Source organism: Cyphomyrmex costatus, unplaced genomic scaffold, assembly GCF_001594065.2.
Source record: "Cyphomyrmex costatus isolate MS0001 unplaced genomic scaffold, Ccosl1.0 scaffold281, whole genome shotgun sequence".
Lineage (NCBI taxonomy): Eukaryota > Metazoa > Arthropoda > Insecta > Hymenoptera > Formicidae > Cyphomyrmex > Cyphomyrmex costatus.
In genome coordinates this window covers 1,398,399-1,422,805 of record NW_017276922.1, presented here as the reverse complement: position 1 = coordinate 1,422,805, position 24,407 = coordinate 1,398,399, and the positions used below count along the sequence as shown (strand labels likewise).

The 24,407-nt window shown below is 36.3% G+C and overlaps 1 protein-coding gene across 1 annotated transcript; it reads right to left on the bottom strand.

Moving 5' to 3' along the window:
* Nucleotides 1-275: 275 nt before the first annotated feature.
* bib (MIP channel family protein big brain) lies at nucleotides 276-19,291 on the bottom strand. Its single transcript, XM_018541352.1, has 4 exons — nucleotides 18,982-19,291; nucleotides 16,846-16,972; nucleotides 2,516-2,723; nucleotides 276-1,442 (listed from the first exon to the last, which is right to left on the bottom strand). Exons 1-4 carry the CDS (start codon nucleotides 19,289-19,291, stop codon nucleotides 276-278), a joined length of 1,812 nt encoding a protein of 603 aa, XP_018396854.1.
* Nucleotides 19,292-24,407: the final 5,116 nt, after the last annotated feature.

Sequence of the window (24,407 nt, the reverse complement as noted above, 5' to 3'; positions counted from 1 at the left end):
TAATAATAGTATTGGTCCAATCTTGTTATTTCCACATTTCACAGAATTCTCATATATATATATAAAATTGGATTTCACAGAACTTTTCAATACGGATGGCAAGTACCTTAAACGTAGAACGAACTCTATTCATATTTAAAGCAAAAGCAATTTTTACTGGACCACGAGATTTCTAAAAGGAGATTCATTAAGAAGCTATTTCGCCATCATACAAAGGCAAAGTAATCCACTGATCGTATGAACCATATACGATGGTCTGTTCGGACCATAGTTAATTAATATTGAGGATTCGGCGAGTTTCTTTGGAAGTTACTCTGTACGCTTTGACTTTGCTGAAGAGGCCCGGCTGTATTCGGTCTTCCCTGATCGCGGTATTGTGGAGGTCCGTTGGGTGGGCCTGGAGGTCCAGGTACCTTGCCGTAATTTCCTCGCGTGGAACTCTGGTAACTGCCATACGCGGAATCGTCACTGCGTCTCGATACATGGCCGTACATGCTTTCGGGCCGCCTGGGGTTTGCCCCATTATCTGAATTACTCGATAATGGTCCGTTCTGAAGTTGCTGCGGCTGTTGCTGTTGCTGTTGCTGTTGTTGTTGCTGTTGCTGTTGCTGTTGCTGCTGCGATGGAGGCTGCGGTGGCGGATGATTTTGTATCGACGACTGACCACTCTGCCCGGACTGCTGCGAATTTTGACTGCTCGGCGGTGGTGCGGGTGCGCGGCCGTAGATGGTGGATCCGGTAGGAACTCCGTAGATACCATTCTCTCGAGTGCTGAGACCCGTGGAAATGCCACGAATGCCGTAGATGCTCTGCGTGCACTGTTGCAGCTGATTCTGCATATTCTGATTGGTGCTGTTGTGATTCTGTGTCGACTGGCTCGGTGGAACGCCGAGTCCGGGCTGAGTCTCGCGATTACCGTTTTGACAGCCGTTCTGACCCAGTCTGATGGGATATAGACTCTGTGCTGGTACCAACGGTCCCGGTTTCGGGATCATCAAACCGTCCCGCGGTCCCGACGTCGACTTCGCGTAAACGCTCTGCGAACGATTCAGATTGGCGCGGGTCAACGGCGGCGATTTGCAATAAAGCGACTTGGTACCACCGTAAATCGACTCGACACGTTCCAACGCGGACGGCGGTGCGCTATAGATCGACGAAGATGCGCCGGCAACTGGACGATAAGTCGCGTACGCGCTGGGGAACTTAGGCCCGTTCGGTTTGTCCAGATCGTCGTACGTGTCTTCGTCCGACCTCATGGACGAATTGTCACCGTCATCTATATCGCGCGAGTCCTTCGTCTTCCTGGAACTCAGAACATATTCGTGCAGCAGAGCTCCTATAGCACCTCCCGACAGCGGGCCAACCCAGTACACCCAGTGGTTGTCCCAGCGATTCATCACGAACGCCGGACCCAACGCGCGCGCTGGGTTCAGAAAAGGAGTCTGAAAATTAATAAAAAAAAAAAAGAATTATTATATTTGTATGCAATTGCAATAGTGAATTTTTAAGAATGATTCTTCTTTTTATTGAATATATATTTAAATACTTAAATATATTTTTCTTAAAAATTTGGTGGAGAATTATAAAATAACAGATAGTTATATATTTAAATATCTTTAACAAATTGTAAAATTTGATTTCACATGTATATCATGATACGTTCTATTTTTTTTTTTCGTGGATACTGAATGTGACAATCAAATAAAGAAGCGTGCGAAGATACTTAGGAATTTCGCACTGAAAGCAATGTACTTGTTCGATTTTGCAAGGGGATCAACATTCAACACGTGTGGAACGTTGGTTTCGACATTTTTCGTTTTGGAGTACATTGTACACTCGTTCCGGAGCAGGTGGGTCCAGGATCAAGTTCTTTCTTTCACCTCCCTGCTCGCCGTTCTCCACGAGCCCACCCTTCTCCCCCATGCAACGGCAGGTGCTCTTTAAAGATGCGGACGTCGGCCGGATTGGAAAGAACCCGACAGACGCTTTTGGACAGAGAGTGGTTGCAAGAAACGACATGCACAACGGAAGAAGAAAGCAAAGAATGCTGTTCTTTCATTAATTGCGCGTATGCTAGTAGAAAAGGAAATATCTTTTCCTTGCAAGATGGATCATTTAATATGATAAAAAATATAAATTTGCAAAAATTACTACAGATAAAGAATTATTTCGTTAATGATAATTTTGTGACAATTTTACAACAAAATATATTAAATGTAATATGTAAGATATCATATAAATAAAACATTAAATTTTGCATTATATAAATTACGACAGACTTTGAACTATCGTACTTTAATGTTATTTTAATTATTAAAAAATCGAAGATACGTAAACTTGAAATAATTAGAGCAACCAAAACAACACATTATCCGTAACCATTACTTTAGCCAATCTTTAAAAGTAGTAATTAACTATCGATTTAATGGAAAAATTTATGGCATCCATATTTGTCCAAAATTGTCTTTTTTCAATTAAAACTATATAATTAAATGATCATAAAATATAAACTTACAAAAACAAGAGTAGCTGCTGTATAGGCTGCAGCCAAAACTGCGGAACCTTTTGAAGAAATCGTAGATGGCAGTGATCTAGGTGAGTCTACGGTGAAATGGGCTAGCACAATAAATACTGATAGTGCTATTTCGATTAGAAGCCTTTCGACTGGACCCCCTAATCGACCAGGAGATGTCAGGGTCTGCGTGCTCGAAGGTGTAGTTACTCTAAAAACAAAAAAGAGAGATTTGATAAATTGCTTATATATTATACATATAATATAGGAATTATATCTGAGTTATTTGCTAGTACCGTAGTTGTAAGCACTGGCAGTAATAAATATCGGAACGCAGCCATGTATTCAAATAAATTAAATCTAATTATTTATAATATAATCAATTTTACATTTAAACAAAATACAATATTATTTAAGTTTCCTTAATCCTACTGTTAATATAATGTTAATGGATGAGTCAATTATTGTACATATGTGTAGCATTATTGAGAATATTACCAGAAGTTGTATTTATATTATTGTGATTTTTGCAACTCTCTTGCAAGATAATCGTGATAAAAAAAAACTGTTTCTTCAGGAAAAGAAAATTATCGATCGCTCGCTAAAAATGATCACATATGGTCTTCTGTATGGCAGTAGTGTCAGTATGTAGGAGTTATATCGTCATAACGATATGATGTACGATGATTTTCCTATTGTAGCTTGCTGTGAGACGAGCACCCTGTATAAAAACCCCCTGCGGTAAGTCGGTCCCAATGGTGTAATGTTTATATTAGCTAGTGCATCCTCGAGCCCTTAAATGTGACCCCGATGTTTTCTTTCATGACATTTCTCTTGCATAAAATTCTCGTTGATTTTCTCAGATCATATAATCATATGGGGTCGCAGAGATATGACCTCCAAATCATATCCCACGAGTGCTCATGCGGTTGCGTTTCACACACTCTTGAACATGAGTTTGTTTGTCAAAATACGTCGATGATAAATAAAAATATAAAGCTGCAGCAGTTTTTTCAATAACTTGAAAAAATTAAGTCAAACTTAAAATATTTCAAGTTTAAGATTAACTTTCTTAAATTAAAAAAAAGATCCATTTTAAATTGTTGGACGGAAAAGATGCAAAAAAATTAATTCCTGCTTTTTTAATAGTTAAATATTATAAATATTATAAGATTTTTACTTTTTTAAATTTCTTTACCTTTATTTATTATATTTAACGAATATTACCTTTATTCCTGCCTTCAACCTTCATTTACTATTTATACATGCATAGACTATGAAGTGACATTGTTCAGTCAAGATTCCTCAAATACAGCATTTAAATTTCAATAAAATTACCATAATCACGTCTCTCGCATCTTCTATCACCTTTTTTGCCTCAATTCGTGGGGATTTGTACAATGTAATAAGGATGCGAAAGTGTTCTTTTACTTCGAAGAGGTTATTAGATAAACTCTGTGTGCTTTCTTCCTTTTCTTTTTTCTCTTGCTCTATAAATATTGTATTAACGAACAACATATTTTCTTTTTTCGGATTCTCATTTAAGTTTTGATGACCTTTCTTAATTCAATTTAAAATCCATTTAGATTATAATTTAGAATTAATTTTTTCTGTTTTTTTTTTTTTTTTAAGTTGAAATCGACATTCATCGAACGCCTTGCATATCAGACACGCTTAAATACACGTAGATAAATTTGTCCAATAAAATTTACTCACGAAATTTCTACAGAATACACCTGTGCAGAAATACACCGGTTCCCGCCCCGATCGCTACTTTGTCCCGTAGGCTGTTTGATCGCACGATCGCGATTAATCCCACCGCTAAATACTGGGCTCAAGTTGCAAATCGCCGCCCCTCGTATTCTTCCTCCTCATCAGACACGAAACACCCCGTCTCGAAGCCGCTGTTGCGATGCAAATGACAGTACTCACTCCCCTTCTCGTCCTCTCTTTTCTCTCCGCTGAACGTGTCGCAAGAGAGCGAATTGATGAAATCAGAAATGCAGATCACGACCGCACAATTGGGATCAACTGCGACAGCAGACGAGAGTCCCCGATCGGATAAGGGAGAAAAGAGCGACAGCATTTTTATATTTACACGCGTGCCCTTGCGTGATAAGCGGATTTTTACTTCATTTGCGAAAAAATTGTTCGGCAATATGCGTTTCCCACGTAGATACGTTACGCTGCGATCAACGTGCGAATGCACGAGAACGATAACGATGTATTTATATCTCTCTTTGTATGGCTTTGTTAGAGATGATTCTGATGAAAAGCTCCGTGAATTTCTAATGAATGTGCATAATATTTAAGAGTTCATTTATGGTTCTTTATAAAAATCGGCTTCTTCAACAATTGTCAAATGAAGATAGTATAAATTGAATGGGTAGTCTTTAATCTTCCATACAATTCTTTCTCTTCTTCTGAATATTATATCTTCTATTCTTTGCTTTTATGTGCTATGCTTTTCACTATAGCGTAGGCGAGAAGCTTTTTGCATCTATTTGTCATGATTTATTTATCTCTGCATTTCTTCATGAATTTCCGAGTCTAATTCTAAACTTTATGAACGTAATTTGAGAAAACTTCCGGTTTTTTACTTTGAAACCATCAAGCTTTGTGTTTAAAAATTTGCCATATCCGAATCGAGTATATTTAAACGTCCTCTTTTACTGAATTATTTTGCACATAATACGCTTATTGTCGCTGGCTACTGGCTCTCGCAAGAAACGACGGTCTTGTATATGAAAAGCGAGTCGAATGCATGCAAAGAGTGTAGTTTCATGGGAGAAATTCGACGAGGTTTTGGCCCGGAGGCGAGCGCGTTCTCAGGCGGGCTCGTCGTGCGTGATGAAAAGCGCGTGGTCATCCAGGCGAGACGTGATGGTGGAAGGTTTAATCTTGCGTGCACTTGACTCGAGAGCCGCAGCCAGTGCCCGATGCAACCTGTGCACCGTTTTCGCGATTCACACGCGAGGGGTGAGTGGCGCAAACCCCCAGGGTACGTATATCGGTGCGCCCGTTTTAAATAAATTTCAATTCAACGGGGACGGGGGCAGGATATGTATCACTCCGAAGCCACCCTCCGTTGCGATTAACGAGCTATTGATACCCCCTTCCGCGTGCTGGACCGACCACGGATCCCCTTCTCGAGCCTTGTCGAGACGTGATCAACCCCCTCTATCCTGAACTGCTTTCCACTGTACCGAATTCTGGACACTCCAAACCGCTTCAGAATCCCCTTGTATGAGGAATATCGCACATGTGACGAACGCGATAAACGACGAAAGCTGAAAGGGCTCGGAGATGATGCGTTCGCTTCGATACCATTATAAAGTCTTGGGAAAGTTCAGATGCTGAGGTTAGCATGGTCAAACCATGAAATTAGAACGTAAATGAACCGTAAAGTCATTACTGGGCGACGAAGGAGGGATGACGATGGATTTGGTTTCGTTGCCAACGAAATGAAAGATGTATATTGAGCTTATAATTTAATTAATTAATTTGCTTAAAGCTTTAATTAATTTGCACAACGTTTTAACTTAGATAGAAAGTATAGCCTTGATTTTAAAAAGTTAGAACAAGAAGTGCTTTAAATAATAATATATATTCATGTAAATATATTTCTGAATATAAAAGTATTTAAATAATCATATTTTTTCTAAACTTCTTCTAAATTTAAAAGTCTATTTACAAAATATAATAATTCTATTTAAAAATATTATCGTAAAGTAACAAATTTCTTAACAAATAAAACTTCGCTTTTTTTAAATATATTAAAAAGCTTTATTTAAGTAAAATTAATTTTATGTGAATGTTGTCAATGTTTCAACGTACTTCAAAAATTGATAGATATTTTATTCTAGTAGCTAATAAATGTACATACGGTGAACTGCAAACTACCTTTAGAATATCAACGAGCGATCATAGGATACAACTTTCTTCTCGAGATAAATGTGTTTTACGAAGATGAGAGAACGTAGAAAATGCCGCATAGCTTCAGTGGGAACCGGACCCGTATCGAATAACCGTGGGAGCAATGTATAAACGTCAAAATGCTGAAATTATTACTCGGCGTGGTTATTATTATAATTCCTTCGGCGTGTTGTGCGCCAAGTTCATCATCATCATTCGAGTCTTCTGCGTGTCCCCTCATTACAATAGCTCGCCGCTACGGGTTTTCTTGCGCCCGCGATGCATCCGCCTACTTTTACGTTCTCCTTTCTCACTTTCAAGAAACTGGCGTGTCGCCGCCAGGACCGGGTACGCGGGCCGATGATTTCGGGTTTCATCTTTCGTGTCCGATGCGGTTTCTTGTTCGAGGTGTGTGCGCCGCGCCGTAACAAAGCACAGGAATTCCTATGAAAGAGGATGGAGCATATCGGAGAAACAGGTCGCCCTACAATTCCGCCCTCCTGTATTGTTTATGGTTGAAAGGTATAGAGACAGGAAGCTGCGTACGCCGATTAAAATACCGAATTCACCTACGCACAACGTGCCCATTCATTTTTTTTTTTCTCTCGAAGTGAATTGTGATGACACGTAATTTACCTCGGCTGTCATTAAAATGTGCAACCCGTCGCATTATTATTCTTATACGACGCAATTCATAACTCTTTCTCAATTTCTGGACACACAGTAATAAAGAGAATCATTTCTTGACAAAAAATGAAACGCGGTAATGATAATAATACACTTTTTTCTATACGTCTTCATTCATTTAAATAACTTCAGAATCTTAATATGTCATAATAATATTATAATAATTAAGTCATCGACTATAAGTTAAATTGCAAAGCGAAAACATTTTTAATATACGAAAGAAAAGTAAGTTGCATAGATTAAATGAAACCTCAGACAAAGCAACGTACAGTAAGATGCAAGGTAGTAATACGACGGAAACAGTAGGGTCAAAGGATAATTGGTATCCCTTCACAAGACGACTGCAAGGGCAGTACAGTCATTTGCTGAGCCTCTTAAATAATAATCCAAATGACGGTCCCTCAAAATAACTCTTCGTAAATTCGAGATTGCAGCTCTTCCGAGTAGGACATTAACAGAGAGTTATTGATGTATTTCTCAAACTGCATATAATATTACTTTAAAATACACTAAAATATCATTTAAAACAAATATGATAGTAATTTAATAACAATGTATGGTAAATTTATATTTCCGCCGCATTATTTTAAATCTTGCATCTTTCGCATTTCTCCGATAGATTGCGATAGATAATCGTGATCTATGAATCTAGGAAGGATCTGAACCCGCGTATGTATAGATGTAGAAACGATGTAAGAATCTTATTGACCTTTTAGGTATGCCAAGGACCACGCAGCTGCCTTAGAGCGAGAGCAAATCGCGCGTTCTCCTCCATATAGATCCCGTATAAATCGCCCAGCCGCGTCTTCATACATGAGGATACACGTGCCGGCCACATGTTGCACAAAAGGAATCCTCTGTGGTCCTTTTTGGGCGCCGTACAGCGTAAGTCGCCGTCACAAAGGAGCTTTAGGGCCCCATAAATGATTCTCCTTCGTCGGGGGGGCACAATCGGAGGGGTCCGACGACGCAGCAGATGTTCTACGTCTCCGGGCCTCCGAAGACGTCTATCTACGCCGGACACGCTTAAGGATATATAACACCGGTAGGATTAAGGAAAAAAAAAAAGGGGACGGAAATTCACCATCAGCCCACGCAATGTTCGACGGCTTCCTCGTGTTCTGTAAGCCGTGTCACACGCGATATTAATTTCGGCACGAGCTGCAATTCGACCTATGTATATGCGTCTTTCGAATCCTATGCGAATCGAAATACTCGTGATTAAATTAATTAATTAATCTTGTAAAATTATGTATCCGAACAAAAGAAATATTTAAACACAGACATTAGATATAATATATTAAAATGTTTCTTTAAATACTTCATATAAATATTTTAATCTGTTTTTAATGTACTATATGGATACATTTGATGTGTGTGAAGAAATCGCAGATTTTAATTTAAATATTAAAATTGTTAGGTCTGTACAAGTTTAATGTTATTTGTTTTTATCGTAAATTGACTAATAAAATACTTTATAATGTGATTAAGCTTTATTGCTTATACATATCTCAAATTCCTTTGGTTTCAAAAAATCTATTTAAATGACACGAGATTAGCGCCATGGTAAATTTTCGTCGGCATACGATATCTTAAAATAGTGCATAAGATTTTTTTAAGCGGTCGTGTCACGAGGCTAATTTTGAAGTACAAAATGCGATGCACGCGTGCATCCAATCTACCACTCCGCAGAGAAGAAATGGAAAGAAGGTTGTTGAAAAGGAACACGTGGTTGCGACCATCTGTTGGCATCCTACTACTTCGTTCAACTTAACTCAAACCGGCTTGCCTAATAGTGGAAGTTCTTTTCTTTCTATTTAGGAGATCCGTCGATGTTGACGGATCTTACAATAGAGTTTACGGTTTTTTGATCAGACGTTATTTGACACATATGTACACATTCGGAGAATCAAAACGATTGTTATCTAACGATATTGTAATACCTACAGTTATTATACATACATTGAAAAAATTACTAACTTTTAATACATATTTCTTTGAATAGTTCTAAATAAATATTTACTTAGAATTATTCATACAAATATTATATTTATTAAAAATTAGTATTTACGAATATGTTCAGTGTATGGATAATATTTATATTGAAAGTAAAAGGAAATAATTAATATATAGATTCCAATTTATATAATGTGTATAGTATAGAAATTAATACCGAAAAATAATATACAGAAATGGATTTCCTAGCTGAAAGAGTAACACTAACTTTATCAGAGCGGAATTCTCACGCTGAGACTTAGTTCTTCTAGCGCGGCAAAAACTTACATTTTTGTTTAGTCTGGAAACGTTAACACATGCTCGAAAATATAAAGTATCTCTTCACGCTCACCTTTTCATAAAGAAACAAATTTTTCTTATAATTTTGAGAAAACATCTTTCTATAGAACTTATGTAATATAGACATATAAAAAAGTTTGTTAAAAACTAAGAAGAGCGATCGCATATTAACTAAAGGTAAATTTTAACTATACTGTATAAACGAAACGCATAAACTTGCAATTAATTTTCATTATTTTTAAAGAGATAAGTTAATGGTACCGTATAAATTCTGCATGAATATGATACATGTCATTTGTGTCATCGGAAATATAACGTATCGATGAACGGAAGAGAAAGTACGACCGGTTCTTCCAAAACAGTCCTAAAGGGACGGAATTCTTGAACATGCTTTCATGCCGCTTCTCGATAAAACCATTTCAGGCATTAAAGCATTCCTATGTGCTGAGAAAGACCATTCTGCCTGACGCACCTGGCTTTCATGTACTTTCAATTCGCCGATTTCTCTTGTATCCATCACGTAACAGGACTACCCATTGCAAAATTATTAAAAATCGCGCGTATTACAAATGCGAATTTATCACATTTATGCTCTCAGAATTGTAATGCCTACACATTGTCTTTTACGCTTTATTACAATTCATCTTTTAACATATAATTACTGCGATCGTTTATCGAAATAATACGAATCAAGTAATAATTATCGTAACATAATTTCGTGTTTAAAATTGATTTTTTAATAAAAGGAACTTAATAATAAGGAACATTATTTTATTTACTTAGTAAGGAACATTAAAAGCCAGTTGTTCCACTTTCGAATTATGTGGTAATTTATCTAATGGATAAAAGGAAGAACAAGAGAGAGAGGAATAATCCAGCCTAAGCTTGAAAAATATTAGTTTAATTCGTAAAAACTAGAATTATGTAGATACGTAAAAGATGAGCCTTGTCAGAAAATGAAATAAATCGAAGAAGAGTTTTACGAGAATCGATTTTGTTCATATGAAAGGCTTTTCGAGAAGAGCACGGATTAAGAACTCAATATCTGAGAGCCTTCCAGTAGACGTGAATATTGCATGTCATAGCTAAATCTTACTATATAAATCACGCTTTCCTGATTGCAGGATATCCTCAAGCAAAGATGGACCTCTATCATCTTTATGCAAATACCTATCGATTTACGATAGAACATCCTTATATAATACGAGAATATATAGCGATCTTACAACATTGAATTATAAGAAAATAACTGCTATGTAAATCGTGTTTACATGATTTTGAAGAATTAAAAATAAAGTTAATAAACACACTTTATGGAAAAGAAATATTTCAAAGCTAAATTTTAAATATATATTTAAAAACCGAATGTTTCCTACCAAAGATATAAATTTTAAATCTATATTTAAAAAATCCAAAGTTTTTCTAATATATGATAGTTGTTCCGTTTATTCTACTTAATTGTTAATGAGAAATAATTAAGATTTTATATTTTTTTTAAGTATATATTTCAAAGTATTTTATTTCAGTTTATTTTACCATGTTCAAACACAATGAAGATCGTACGTGTCGCGACTCATAGTTAATTATTTGTTTTAATTATAGCGCGAAATCTGTGCTTATCGAATACTAAAACATAAAGAAACAATAAATAAAGATTGTGCGTGATCCTTCAAAGAATTATTAATCTCAGATAGTAATGGTTCGACGATCGCTAAAAAGTGCACCACCGCCCTTATGCGAACACGAAAGCCGTGCGGCAAAGCTGTTTTCATTCCTGAACATCCGGTTCGCCACGCGCACCGCGGGTGTCTTGTCTGACGTCACAACACACCTGCCACCACACAGCTGTTTCCTCGATTCGTAGTAATGGTAAAGAACCCTTTTGATAAATAGGTTTAGCTCTGCAAACCACTTTACAAAGCACATTCTTCGATTTTTTTAAAAAGTATTTAAACAAATTAAATAAAACCTTGGAGATTTGTGACCTTTGTATTGTTCACCACGATCAAAGTGAAGGTATCTCGGTAATTCAAACTTCGCAGCGTGACGCATTGTTGACGGAATCTCTTTTAAAGTTTTCATAGAAACTGAAAACTGCAATACTGAAAGAAACGTAAGGACTGGAGGAAGAAAAAGAATCGAAGGAAATATATAAAAGAAAGAAGAATGAAAGGATAAAAATATCCTTCTTTAAGTTTTATCTACATCAAAGTTACGTTTGTAGACATAAGAAATGTGACTGCAATGCAATTTATAGTTTTACTTTCAATTTTAATACCGATAACCAGTTCTTAAAATGAATATTTAATAATTGATTCTGTTGTTTATAATTTCTTTAGAAGATTAACCACGGAAACCAATAAAATGCTTTTTACATTAATGTTATAACGTATATATTATAAAATGTTAAAAACATAATATCGACTTTTTACGTTGTGGAAAAAATTTATCGTTAAAAGTTCAAAAATTCTTCGCAAGACTCTACATTTTTCGGTTTTCTCTTCCCTTCACGGAACTAATGATTTCCTCAGGTCACAGAGTCCGAGAACTTTTATCTTTCCGCATGATTGCACCGGTTTTATCGCTCGCTACGAGAGTCATATTCTCGAACGCATTTCGCACCGACCTCAGAATATTCCGGCAGAAATTATTCGAGCGGATTCGCTTTGCATAGATTACGGAGCCGTAAGCCGAAATTTATTGGTGGTCCCGTAGTTTTGGCGCCGCCAGAGGAACTAGGTCTACCTTCGGCAGATTGGAAACCTATCGATTGAAAATATCAAGGGAGAAAACCTCTGGTCTGAAAAGATACACGTTTATATCGTGCGTCGTGCGTGCTCACCTGGCGCACGTGTCTCGACATTTCAATGGACTAATCCCTGATGCATCCAATTTCGCGAGCGGAATAGAGCACTTCCTTTGTGAAGAATGTAACTCCGAATCGCCTAATCCGTAATAATCTCTAATATAATTATTGAAGAAGCCCAGTTTGCCTAAATACATAAACGAGAGATTCCGAATTTTATTTTAACACGCGTGAAAACAGAATGACTTTTAAATAAAGTATCTCACTCTTAAATATAAAAATTACTGTCCTTTTTATTATTTTCGCGAGAAAAAATTACTCCCCTGCCGATAATAATAGTAATGGAAGAATCCTGTAAGTACACGTAATGAAGAGATGACAGTAAATTTTTCACGGATAGTTAAATTCGCGACTGCCGTTTCATTTTTTTTTTCTCCCTCTTTCACCATCGCGTTTTTCGACCCGGATAGTCTCACTTTGGGGTTTATCGGATGGTTTTTATATTTATTACCTCACGCGCGCGCGCGGTCGGCACCGAGAACGATCCCGAACGAGACGATAGGGGCGCCGAAACCCATCCCTTGGTGGTTCCCCATAATTTCTTTCCCCTCGGCTCCCTCCACCCCCTCCCGGAAATCGCCTCCACGCGTGTTTTACACCCGCCGCTGTTAGCCAGCGAAGTCGCAACAGATGCAAGTGCACTCTTCGCACTCTCGCTCTCTCTTTCTATCTTTCTCTCGATCTCACGCCCCGACTTTTTTTTCTGTACCAAGCTCGCCGGTATTCCCCCGAGACGTCTCGGGAAAGGGCCCTGTTGGCCCCGTCCGGTTAACTAGAGTATTGTTCGATTATTATTTCGGTACATATCGCGCACTTGTTACCTCTTTGTGCGGTCATATGGTGGTCGGAGGGTGACCGGGCAAGTGTCACACGAGATGGAAAACGTGACGAGATATATAGAAACGCGCAGCATCACTTCGCGTGTAGTATAGCGTTAAGAAACTCAATTGGGTTATTGAATACTGATTATAAGAAGTCGAAATTTAAAAACGATGAATAGTAAGTATTGAGTAAAAAATAAATAATTCCTTTGCAGATTTTTTTGCAGAATCAAAATGTAAAAAAAAATAGTAGATCACCTTGCAGGCCTACTTGCCTTTATACGAGGAGTAACTCGTTAATATTAATGACTCCCGCGCAGCTGATACATGCAATAAATCCGATTTATATCAATTCAGTAGGAAAGGTGTAGCGTAAAAAAAAGTGCAGAATTCACACTTTGAAACGAATGCAGATGCATTCTTTTTTAAATATGCGATTTTTATCGACATTGTATAGTGTCATATACAAAAATAATTTACTACACGAAAAAAAAATTGTCTGGATGAAGATAATTTGAATATAATAAAAAGAGATAAAAACAACTGATACAACTTTTTCTATCTGATGTTGTTTGATTTGAGTTTTTGGCTTTAAAGTTGTTGAAGCAAGGAAGTGAAATATTGAATTCATCCGTGGTTCAAAAGTATCCTGAAAGCAGGCGCCGAGAGCACGGACACGCGACGTGAAGGGTAAAGCCAAATTTGGTGAGGCACATCGTTCGGCGTCAAAGAAAGGAGCCAAAGAGCGGAGCGAAGAGAAGAACGGACAATGATCTCCGCAACGGCGGGAACATCTGCCTCGGCGGTGGCGGCGCCGCCGCTCTCCGAACTCGGCGTGTCCTCCTTCACGGGCCGATCCGCTCGATCCCGATGCCGTGAAACTTGTCCCACCTCGGTGTGTGCATGCATAGGTATTCATTATCTTCGTCCTCTCCTCGATCCGCCGCCGGCCGACGCACCGCCTCGCGCGTTCCTTTTTCCGCGCGATCTTTTTCGGTCCACGGGGAAACATCTGCGGCAGCTGCGAGGCGGTGGACCGTCGCGCCACCGGGACTCCGCTTCTCGTACGAGAGGCAGGTGCTCACCTTCCGAGGTTCTCCCTCGCCTGCCAATTACGCGTGCCTCTTTCTGCCTCTCTCCCACTCCTCCTCGCCGCATCTCCGTTCACCGCCCTTACGAGCTGTTGTCGCTCTCTTACCGCCCTCCGTCGACGCTGCCACCACGGTTTTTCTCTCACCTTCTCTCGTTACCGTCTCTCCTGCACGCACGTTTTTTCTCTTCCCCTCCACCCCCCTACCTCGCCTATCACTCGGCTTCATCCTGTTTTGCCCTCGTGCCAACGTCTTACATTCCTTCGAGTGTTTTAGTACATATACTTCATCTTTCCTTCTCAATTACTGTCTTCGCAGTTACGTCTCAGATGTTATTAAATAAACGTATCGTTCGTGTTTTTCGGTATCATATTTTTGACAACATCTGATAATTATTGTGAAATTGTTACGAATGATATCACCTTTTTACGCCTCTCGAAGCTTTCTCTCCGCCTTCGGATCTTAATTTCCCTTATTTCATGCGTCTCTCGTGTCAACTTATTGCATTCCTTCGAGCGATTTAAGCACCCGCATCTTAATTAGTTAATTATATCAAGGAGAAAAGAGAGTTTTTTTGAGAAAGAGACATTTGTTTCGCATTTTGGATTCCCTCAAGCGAAAAAATTATAAAATTACCGCAAATTTTAGAAGTATGTATAAAATTGAATTGTGATAAAATATACGGTATAAATTTTAATACAATAAGAAAAAATGCTCGCGTGTATGTATGTGTTTGTTAAAGAGAAAGAGAGAGAGAGAGAGAGAGAGAGATTACTCTCAAGCAAGACTTCGCTTCCTGTATATTACAGTGATGTTACATTTTCTCATTCTTTAAATGTCTCTCTGAAAATAAAACGAGCATTAAACGTAGCACAATTATTTCACGCATTCCTAGTATCACTCTTTCCCTTTCTGTCGTCGTCTCATTCTCTCATCTTGCTCTCGCTTCGTTTCACGTTCCTTTTACTCTTTCGGCTTTCTCAGCTGCCGCTTCGAAAGAACGATCATCTACTCCTCCAAACGATGTTCTGCTTCTTGGTCCAGCGCACGATTCTACACACACACACGCACACACATGCACGCACACGCGCATGCCACCTTTCCCCTTTTATTTTTTTTCTCGCCCTTCGGGATGGAGGCCGTCTGCCCACGGGCGAGATCGAAGCACGTGCACCGCGGACTTGCATATATCGAGGAGGCTATTTGAGAATCGCTCGAAGGTGTTCGTGCTTTCGTACATCATAATATTTCTGAGGCGAATTGGGATATTCATGCCTCGGCACGAAGTCGTAATGGGCCGTATTTTTATTCTATTCTGAATTCACAATGTGCCAGCATATCGACTATCAAGTTTACGTAAAGCCTGAAACACGATTCAAAAGCACAGAGAATGGGAAATAGGTATAGAGAGAGAGAGGAAATAATAAATTTCAACTATTTGAAATCGTGTCTGATGGTATATAAGGTTCCTGATAGCTTGAAATTTGTTATTGCCGGTCATATTGCCTGTGCTTTTGAATTTTTTGTCTCAGGTTCAAAAAATGCATTATCACGTGAAACCGTTATATATTTAGCGACAAATGCTGTTTACATTATGCGATATGAAATGTTTCACTTTTTGCAGAAACTTATCTACGGTTACAAAATGATACGGTTACAATGGTATTCTTTACAGCTACAAAGATTAAAATTCTGATTCTTGCAACCTTTACGGTTGAATTCGTCGTGTAGCATATTCATAAAAAAAAGCATCGGTCTTGCAAACTTTTAAACATGATGTTTTTATGGCATCCTAAATATACATTTCTTGGACATCCACGACGAAATTTTTTTAATTATCGTTAATAATTCGTCCCTTAAAAATTTTCTCTCAAATTATAAAGAAAGACGTAAGACACAAAGCGTCAAAATTGCTGAAGAAAACATTTGCGTTGCTCGCCATTACGTGTATAGCCAACGTGAAACAGAAATCACGATAGTGGATATTATTTAGGCTCCTCCCAAAACTCGCTCAGGCCACACCGGCCGCAGTACGAACACTTGGAAGAAAACTCAGCCCAGTTTTGGATGGGCCACATGCCTTCCTGGTTCTTCTATATCTAGCAGCTGCCCTCACGGAGCAGTGTATCTCATTCCGATCTTAATACTGTCAAGGATCCACGCTACTTTACACACTTACTTAACACCGTTTTGTTATTATTTGTTATTTTTATACTGATAATTAAAAATTGCTGCTATTCTACTACATTCGCGAGATATTAGAGGGCTCAATGCGAAACTAATTATTGACTGTCTTAGAAATTTTAGAAATTCATATTAAAATTAATTAAGTTTAATTCATTTTTTTATCAAATTCTTAAAAAAAATTACGCAATCATTGGAATTATCATGCAATTTCTGTTGTAAGTAAAAATACCAAAAATTTTCTGCATGACATATCACGATATTTGATATATCTTCGTTGCGTCCTAGATCGTCAATTATTTTGTTGATCAAGCTAAGCGAGCGCGAAATGATAACCATCTGTGAGGGAATATCTGCCAAGTTTTTCAACGTGTATAAACTTATTCAACGATTGTTGACGACTTCGACCAATCTTGCGCAACCGACTGAATTATTTTCTATCAAAGTATGTTGATTTTCAAAGACGAAACTCACCCATAAAGCATCGCCGCCCCAGCTATACCGCCACCGCATTGTGCCGCCACGTACAGTACAGAACGAAGTGGGGAAATTCGTCTGCACAAAGCAAACGATACCGAAACCGCTGGATTCACGTGTCCACCTGCGTGCAAAAGGTTTTCCATATGAAGAAAAGGAAAGAATCAAAGAAGACAGAGGGAGATTGGGCGATTCTTCTCTCGACTTATACCCTGCTGGTTTGATCGACGCTTCTTTCCAGTGACTTTCATGTCCGTTCATTTTTTTCTAACTAAAAATTGTAACGTTAATAAATCCAAAAAGAAATAACTGCCGGTGACACGAGTCATAAAATTGACGAGCTCAATTACGGACGATGGCTTGGATGGCAGAACAGGAACGGTGCATCTCGTTCGCGTTCAAAAAAAATAAAGATACCGTTAGATTGACGCGAGGATTTTTTACTTTTTATTACCTTGTGTATTCTAATATTATAGAGTTGTATACTCTTTCGAAATTATAAACTATCGCTTAAATGAGCAGGATTAATCCCTTCAGACTTGATTTTAATCATGTTAAACAATTTTTTTAATTCATCCCAAGAAGAATATTTGATTAACTTTGGAAAGTAAAAAATATAACTGATCCTAAATTCTGGTTAAATCTAATAGAGAGAGAGAGAGAGAGAGAGAGAGATTTCTAATATCTACTAAAATTCTAGTAGATGAATTCTAGATCATTCATTTTCTACTCCAGAACTCCAATTAACTCAATCAAACATTTTTCTAACTTAATAAATAATTAATATTAAAAATTTAATTTTTTTTGTATTTTTCCAATATGCACATTATTTATACGTACATCTTTCTGTTCTCAAATGATATCAATACGACTAAATAAATTTCAGTGGATAATTCGAATGACATTCAAATTTGATGTACATTGCAATATACAGAGTCTGAACGGGTTAAGTTCGCGCGCATTCTTTGCGTTTATTCATGATAGCGAGTCAGGAGCGAGTGCGATCGGGTTTCCGGTATATAATACGAGAACCGAGAGTTTATTACACGCATCGTATGTCGCGTATCGTGCGTGCCGGCGGAACGTACTCCGAGAGTGCCCACATACGTTCCAGGCACGCACAACGCGGTAATGTCGGTCGCGTCAGCGTAATCGGTTAACGAGCCAATCGAGAGAAATCGCGAGGGCCGTCACTCATGAACGTATGAACGTATAAGGAACAGAACCATTGACGCAACGAGATCGTCGCATTCAACAGTTCGCGACCCTTTGCGTAATTAGCCTTTGAACGCTTTGTAGGAGACGCGCGCTTTACGTACACATAGAAGCCATGCGGAGGCAACGTGTATAAAATGAGTATAAGTCGAAATCTCAAGCGGACTGTTACATGTGAATATAATAAATGCTCTTCTGAATATTTATGCGAGAAAACTAATTCTTGTTTGAAATGCAGTAATCAATTAAATACTATAGAACTACACGGGAAAAAGAATAGTTTAATTTAAAATAATCTTATTAATTCAATAACGATATTAGTGAAACAAAGAACGTTTAATTAAAACAACAGCATGTTCTTCAACAACATTTGTTTCATTAATAGTGTTGAACTGATAAAAATTATTTTTAATTAGAATAAATTAGAATGCTGTTAATGTAACATTATCTTTTAATGTACGCATAAATGAAATAGAACTCTATACTTTTTTCATTTCATGAATGACAAAAAACAATGACATAAAATTTTAACATATATGAAACGTAAAAATATATTATGTAGATAGATATATGTAAAAATGTATATAAGAAAGACTTAATACATTATGTTCCTTTCTAAACTTATAAATAAAAACAGACTGAAAAATTGAATAAAGTTAAAGTTACAGCTAACTAATTTTTAAATTAATCATTACAAAAATAAGAATTATTTTACTTTCATAAATTTTCAAGTTACCAATCAATTTCAAAAACTTTATTATAAGTACTGAATACAATAAAGAACCATCTACAATTAGACTTCTTTTCTGACAAAATCACATTTCTCTCTCTTGAAACTTAACAACAGACGTACGTTGCTCCCTACTTTTTTATCATCTTCCGTAAAAATGTCACTGTAATACATTAATATACCCTTACCACTTATGTGACTGAAGATGAGGGAGATCGCAGCGATGGCGAAACCGGAAGCTACAGCGGTGGCTAACGCAGAGAGGCCGCTTCCGGATACAGCGGAGGCAGCGGCCGCGCCGGCCACTACGAGGCTGAAAAGGAATGTGGCCAGGCATTCGACGGCCACTGCTCGCCATAACTCCAAACTGCGTGCCTCGACGGACATGGGTACCTTTCTGTCAGTCACATCGGTATTGTTCTCTCGGAGGGCAGATAGCCTCGATAGAATAGTCACAATGTGCGCGTCCACTTCGCGCGCCAACGTCTCGTTCGCCATTCTCGATCTCTTTGTTTCGCGATCACCGAAAAATAATACGACAAAGAAAGTGATAGACCTTAGAACATGTTCTCCGCACGACGCGACGCTCACGTGCACTTTTCTTTCGTTAACTGCAATCACTGTGATGGACCGATTCGTTCTCCAGCACTTTTGATTTTTACTCCACTCTTGGATCTCCGCGGATATAAAAGTTTAGGAAACCGATCATCCTTCGATATTGTGGCAATTCGTGATCGTTCCCGGCGATTCTCTCGACTGGAACGAACCTGGGGATCATGAGCGCGGCCAGGTCGAAGGAGGACGCACTCGATGTTGCCGCACCGGCAACGCGCTCGCGAGTGACAAGCCGACGCGACGTGGTAGAGAACAAGTGGGCCCTGCTAAGTCCGAGCGCGCGTTCACCACCACCGCACTATTCCCTCTCCACAACCGTTATTTCCTACGTATCGGTGCATCTGTAGGTGTAGAGCTGCATAAGCTGCATTCTGCCTTCTCCATCACTATCACCGACATCGTACCACTGACACTGACACTGCATAGGCACTCCTAACTTTAATTCTTTGATATTTTTCAAGCGCAGAGTACATTGACTTTTAGTCTTGTTTCTCTTTCACATAATCAGGTGCGTTGATTTTTTATTTGAATGGTTTTTGGACAAAGAAAGTCTAAATTATTTATTTATTTATAAGAAGTTTATACGGAAAGAGAGAGCTGAAAATATTACTATATTAATTCTGTAATTTTATTCTTAATTTCTTCTTCCTTTGTTTTGTCTACATTTATATCATTATTTTATCTGATATAATCATTTTATCTCTTGAATTTTTTATACAGATTTATTTATCTTAAATGTTCTTTTTTATATTTTTGAATCTTCTTTTTTTTCCTCTAAAATATCATTTTAATTCAGACCTTATTTTTAAATAATTAAACTATACGATTATATTATTAATAAAAATAAAAATAAATTGACTATCTTTATAATTCGAAAATTATTAAAGATAGAAGAATTAAAATGTTTTTTAGAATCAACGCTGTTATTGAAGTGCAAAATAATGTTTATAATAAACACAAATTGCGTTATTTTTTTTATATTATAACTTATAATAAATAATCGTTATTTTGCACTTTTCAATAATAACGTTGGCTCTAGAGAGTATTTAAATTCTAATATCTGAATTTATTATCTCAGAATCTAATATTTTTAATTTATTTTTATAATGATATTAATCTAAAAGAATTTATTGACTAACAAATATTTTGTGTTTTAATGATAAGTCAATAAACCACATTCTCAATATTGTAGCTCGCTATTTTTAAGTTTTAGACCAAGAAATTTCTTTATCTAAACTAGATATAGTATTTTCCTTATTATATTTTGTTTTTGGATAAGGATAAATAAATTTATTATAAAACGTATACATATTTTGTAAAGTACGTGTATCATAAATAATGATCATTGCAGAACATTAGTGTAGCCACATGTTTTAATTAATAAAATTTATGTTCTCCGTATGTTGTGATAAAATTTGCTTATCCCAATATCCGATTTTAATGGCAGAAAGAAGAAATAAATAATAATAGTTCGAAACAGGATCATTTAGTATACTTCTCAGACCTTGATTTGAAATAAATTATTGATATATACAGGGATGGGAAGTAACTCGTTACTTGTAACGAAGTTACAGTTAGAGTTACTTTTTTTCAGTAACTGTAACTTAACTTCGTTACTTTTTTTCCATCTGTAACTATAACTTAACTTAGTTACATTTTTTGAGTAACTAGTAACTAATTTAATAGTTACTTTAATAGTTACTTCATACATATATTCAAATTTCCAGTGTTTCTGTCGAACGAATGTTCAGCATTGGTGGTTCCGTAGTAACGCTACAGAGAGGGAATTTACACGACGATACAATCGAATACCAAATTCTGTTAAAAATTAATAAGAATTTTTATTAATATTTTCGATTAGTGCTGGAATTTGGAATCTAGAATTTATTTGCAACTTTTAGCTGAGTATAAAAAGAATATTGTTTGTAAGAAAACATTGTATATGTGCTATTTCATATTCATTTATATTACTTTAACGAAAAACGTATTTGCCATACAATTATCTTTTTCAATACAATTTTTATAACATGTAAATGTAAACCAGTCTTTTTTTTAATTGTCCTAATTACTCTGATGACCCTGTGTATCATTCTTGTTTAATATTAGGTGAAAAACAAGGGTAAAACGATACACGAAGGCAGTTGGGTAACGTTTCTGAATGCAGCCCTAGTATTGATGCTACTAGCGAAAATTCTGATGAAAAAGTAACTTAAAAGTAACTTAAAGTTATTTCTTCAGTAACTGTAACTGTAACGAATTACTTTTCAGAGTCAAGAACTTGTAACGGTAATTGATTACTTTTTGAAAGAAAAAACTGTAACTGTAATTAATTACTTTTACAAAATAACTTTCCCATCCCTGTTAATATATAAAAAATATATATACACAGATCAATACAAATTATTCAAATACAAAGTGTGCGTTTCAAAACATCATAATCACAAAGTTTTACTGTAATAAATTGAAGTAAGTATGCGGGTATGTATATATCCACCTCTTAATAATTATTAAGCGAGCGCTATTCTCATTTTTCTCGTGGAGCGACGAATTTGGACTTCACAAAAAAACCAGTGGTGAGCGAACGAAGTGCTATAATGAAAGCTATTAAGAAGAACATCACGCGTATTAGTCGTACTACCTTTAGAGATACTTAGGCTCAAACAAGTGCATCGTTAGCGTACATTCGTATTTATACGCGAGTGCTAACCCGGAGTCGCGTCTTCAAATGATAAAAAATCAATTTAATAAATAAACCAACGCTGGTACATGTGCTTAAAACACAGTGGTGGGTCTTATTCCCACGAGTTCAAAGAGCATCCGTAATGTCCACGTTCCCACAAAAAAGGGATGTACGCACGACGAGGCATGAACGCAGCGAGTATAATAGTGTACATTTAGATCAACTTCGCGGACGAATGTTGAACGTAAAACAGTCACCTTGAGAATCGCATTATACGAACATGCATTCCTGCAACATCGATTTTTCATGGATACAAGAAAGTTGAGGATTTGCTCAATTAATAAAAAAAACAAATTCGATGCATGTGATGTCCATGCCTTGTGACCAAGCTCAAGATTCTCTCTAATTGTAAGTTATCATGATAAACTGGTTTACATCGAGTTTCAATACTTCAATATAGATATTCAAATTCGCCTGAGTCTGTATCAATGTAATAATAATAATAATAATAATAATAAAGAGAGTACTGTGAATGAAATGGTTTAATAAAAAAGTTGTTCGATTTTATCGTGTGTGTCGATGACACATACTTTATAATATCTTCAACCACAAGCTATTTTTAGACTAAAGACTTTTTTGAAAACTCTTTTCAAAATTAATTCTCTATTGTTACATTTAATATAAAATTATTTTATATTAAACAATAATTATATAAGTAATTTTATTTAAAAAATTAAATATTAATTTTTAATCACATACAATACGAACATTTATATATATATATATATATAATTATTTTTTACTTTTTATCTTTCAATTTTATTTTTGACGACTATCTTTTATGTAAGTATATGACATTAATTTTTTTTAAAATCTTTTAGATGTCACTCTTGCAATTTCCGTAAAACAGTTTGCCTAATTATTATTATCTTATTTTAACTTTGGTGCTTGACAAATTTTATCTTCAATGAAACTACTTCGTCCAGCTTGACAGCTCTAAAAGAGGATAAGCCGCCGTAATTAAAGCTATTTAACTCTTCCTCGGTACTGTACTGACGTAGAAGCGAAGAGCCTGGAACGGTAATAAATTCACCAATTACTGTAAATTGAAGAACTTATGCGCGGGGGAGTAGAACGAGCGAAAGGGCATTCGCTTTGTATTGTTACTACCTTTTAAACGCTTTCCTCGTAATATGCGGTTTTAAATATCGATATTTTTACGATTTATCTTATTATTGAATTTTAAACCCTGATAGAAAAATTTTATCATGATAATCAATTGGATACGCATGCTTGAAATATTTTCCTGGAGAATTAAATATTTTATATCGGTCATGTGTATGCTATTTTAATTGTTAAACATAATAAAAGAAAAGATTCACAGAAATAAAATGATGAATATTTTATTAAGTATCTTGATTATGTTAATTTGATTTAAACTGTGTTAGTAGAATAAGTTAGTATTTATAATATAATAATATTAATGTAATATGTATAAACTCTGCATAATTTTTGCAAGTTTTGTTTTTACGATTTATTATATTATATAGATATAATAATTGAGATTTAGGTCCTTTGACACATTTCTACTTTCCTTCTGATGGAATATTCATTATAAATTAGAACGCATAAACTCAGTGCACTCAATTCAATCTTCGATCTTTTGAATTATTTATATTCTACTTTGTTCTTAACTTATTGCTATTTCCATTAATTATTATAGAACATTACAGAAATAGATGCAGTACTTTGTGAAATACTTTTTCATGAATACCTATCTTTCGTAAAATTTATGAATTTTTCGCGTTGAAAGTTTCTCCATTATTAAATCTTTTGCTAAATTGAATGCTTAACCCTTTGCGAAAATAAATTCTATTATGTTACTTTATTAGGTTTTTTATCATATAACTTTATTTCCTGATTGAAAGAATCGACCTAAATTTTTTGCACTTTAATAATACGATATATAATTAATAATCTTACAACATTTATAATAACACTCTCAGTTCGCACTTTCTTACATTTCGCTCATGACACAAGTCATTCCACTGGCAAACGATTAATACTTAATTTAGCTGATAAAATCATGAGTCATAAAGACGCGCGGTTGCGGTATGTATGATTCATTCAGAAACGTTGCAAAAGCAACTTCATTCTATATTTTAAAGTAAAACGAATTAGCAATTTTATAAAAGTGCTTGACAGTTTTGCGAATTGAGTCTGAGCAAAAGATGCGACATCGGCGAACGCTATAATGAACTTTATGGCAAATAAATTTATTCCAATCACGCGCATCCATCGCTGTTGATCAACGTGAAG

Coding starts and splice junctions, on each gene's coding strand:
- bib (XM_018541352.1), bottom strand. CDS start 19,291: ATGGCGAACGAGACGTTGGCGCGCGAAGTGGACGCGCACATTGTGACT. Junction 16,973..18,981: donor CATCTTCAGTCACATAAGTG/GTAAGGGTATAT, acceptor TTTTGCACGCAG/GTGGACACGTGAATCCAGCG. Junction 2,724..16,845: donor GGGGCGGCGATGCTTTATGG/GTGAGTTTCGTC, acceptor TTTTGTTTTTAG/AGTAACTACACCTTCGAGCA.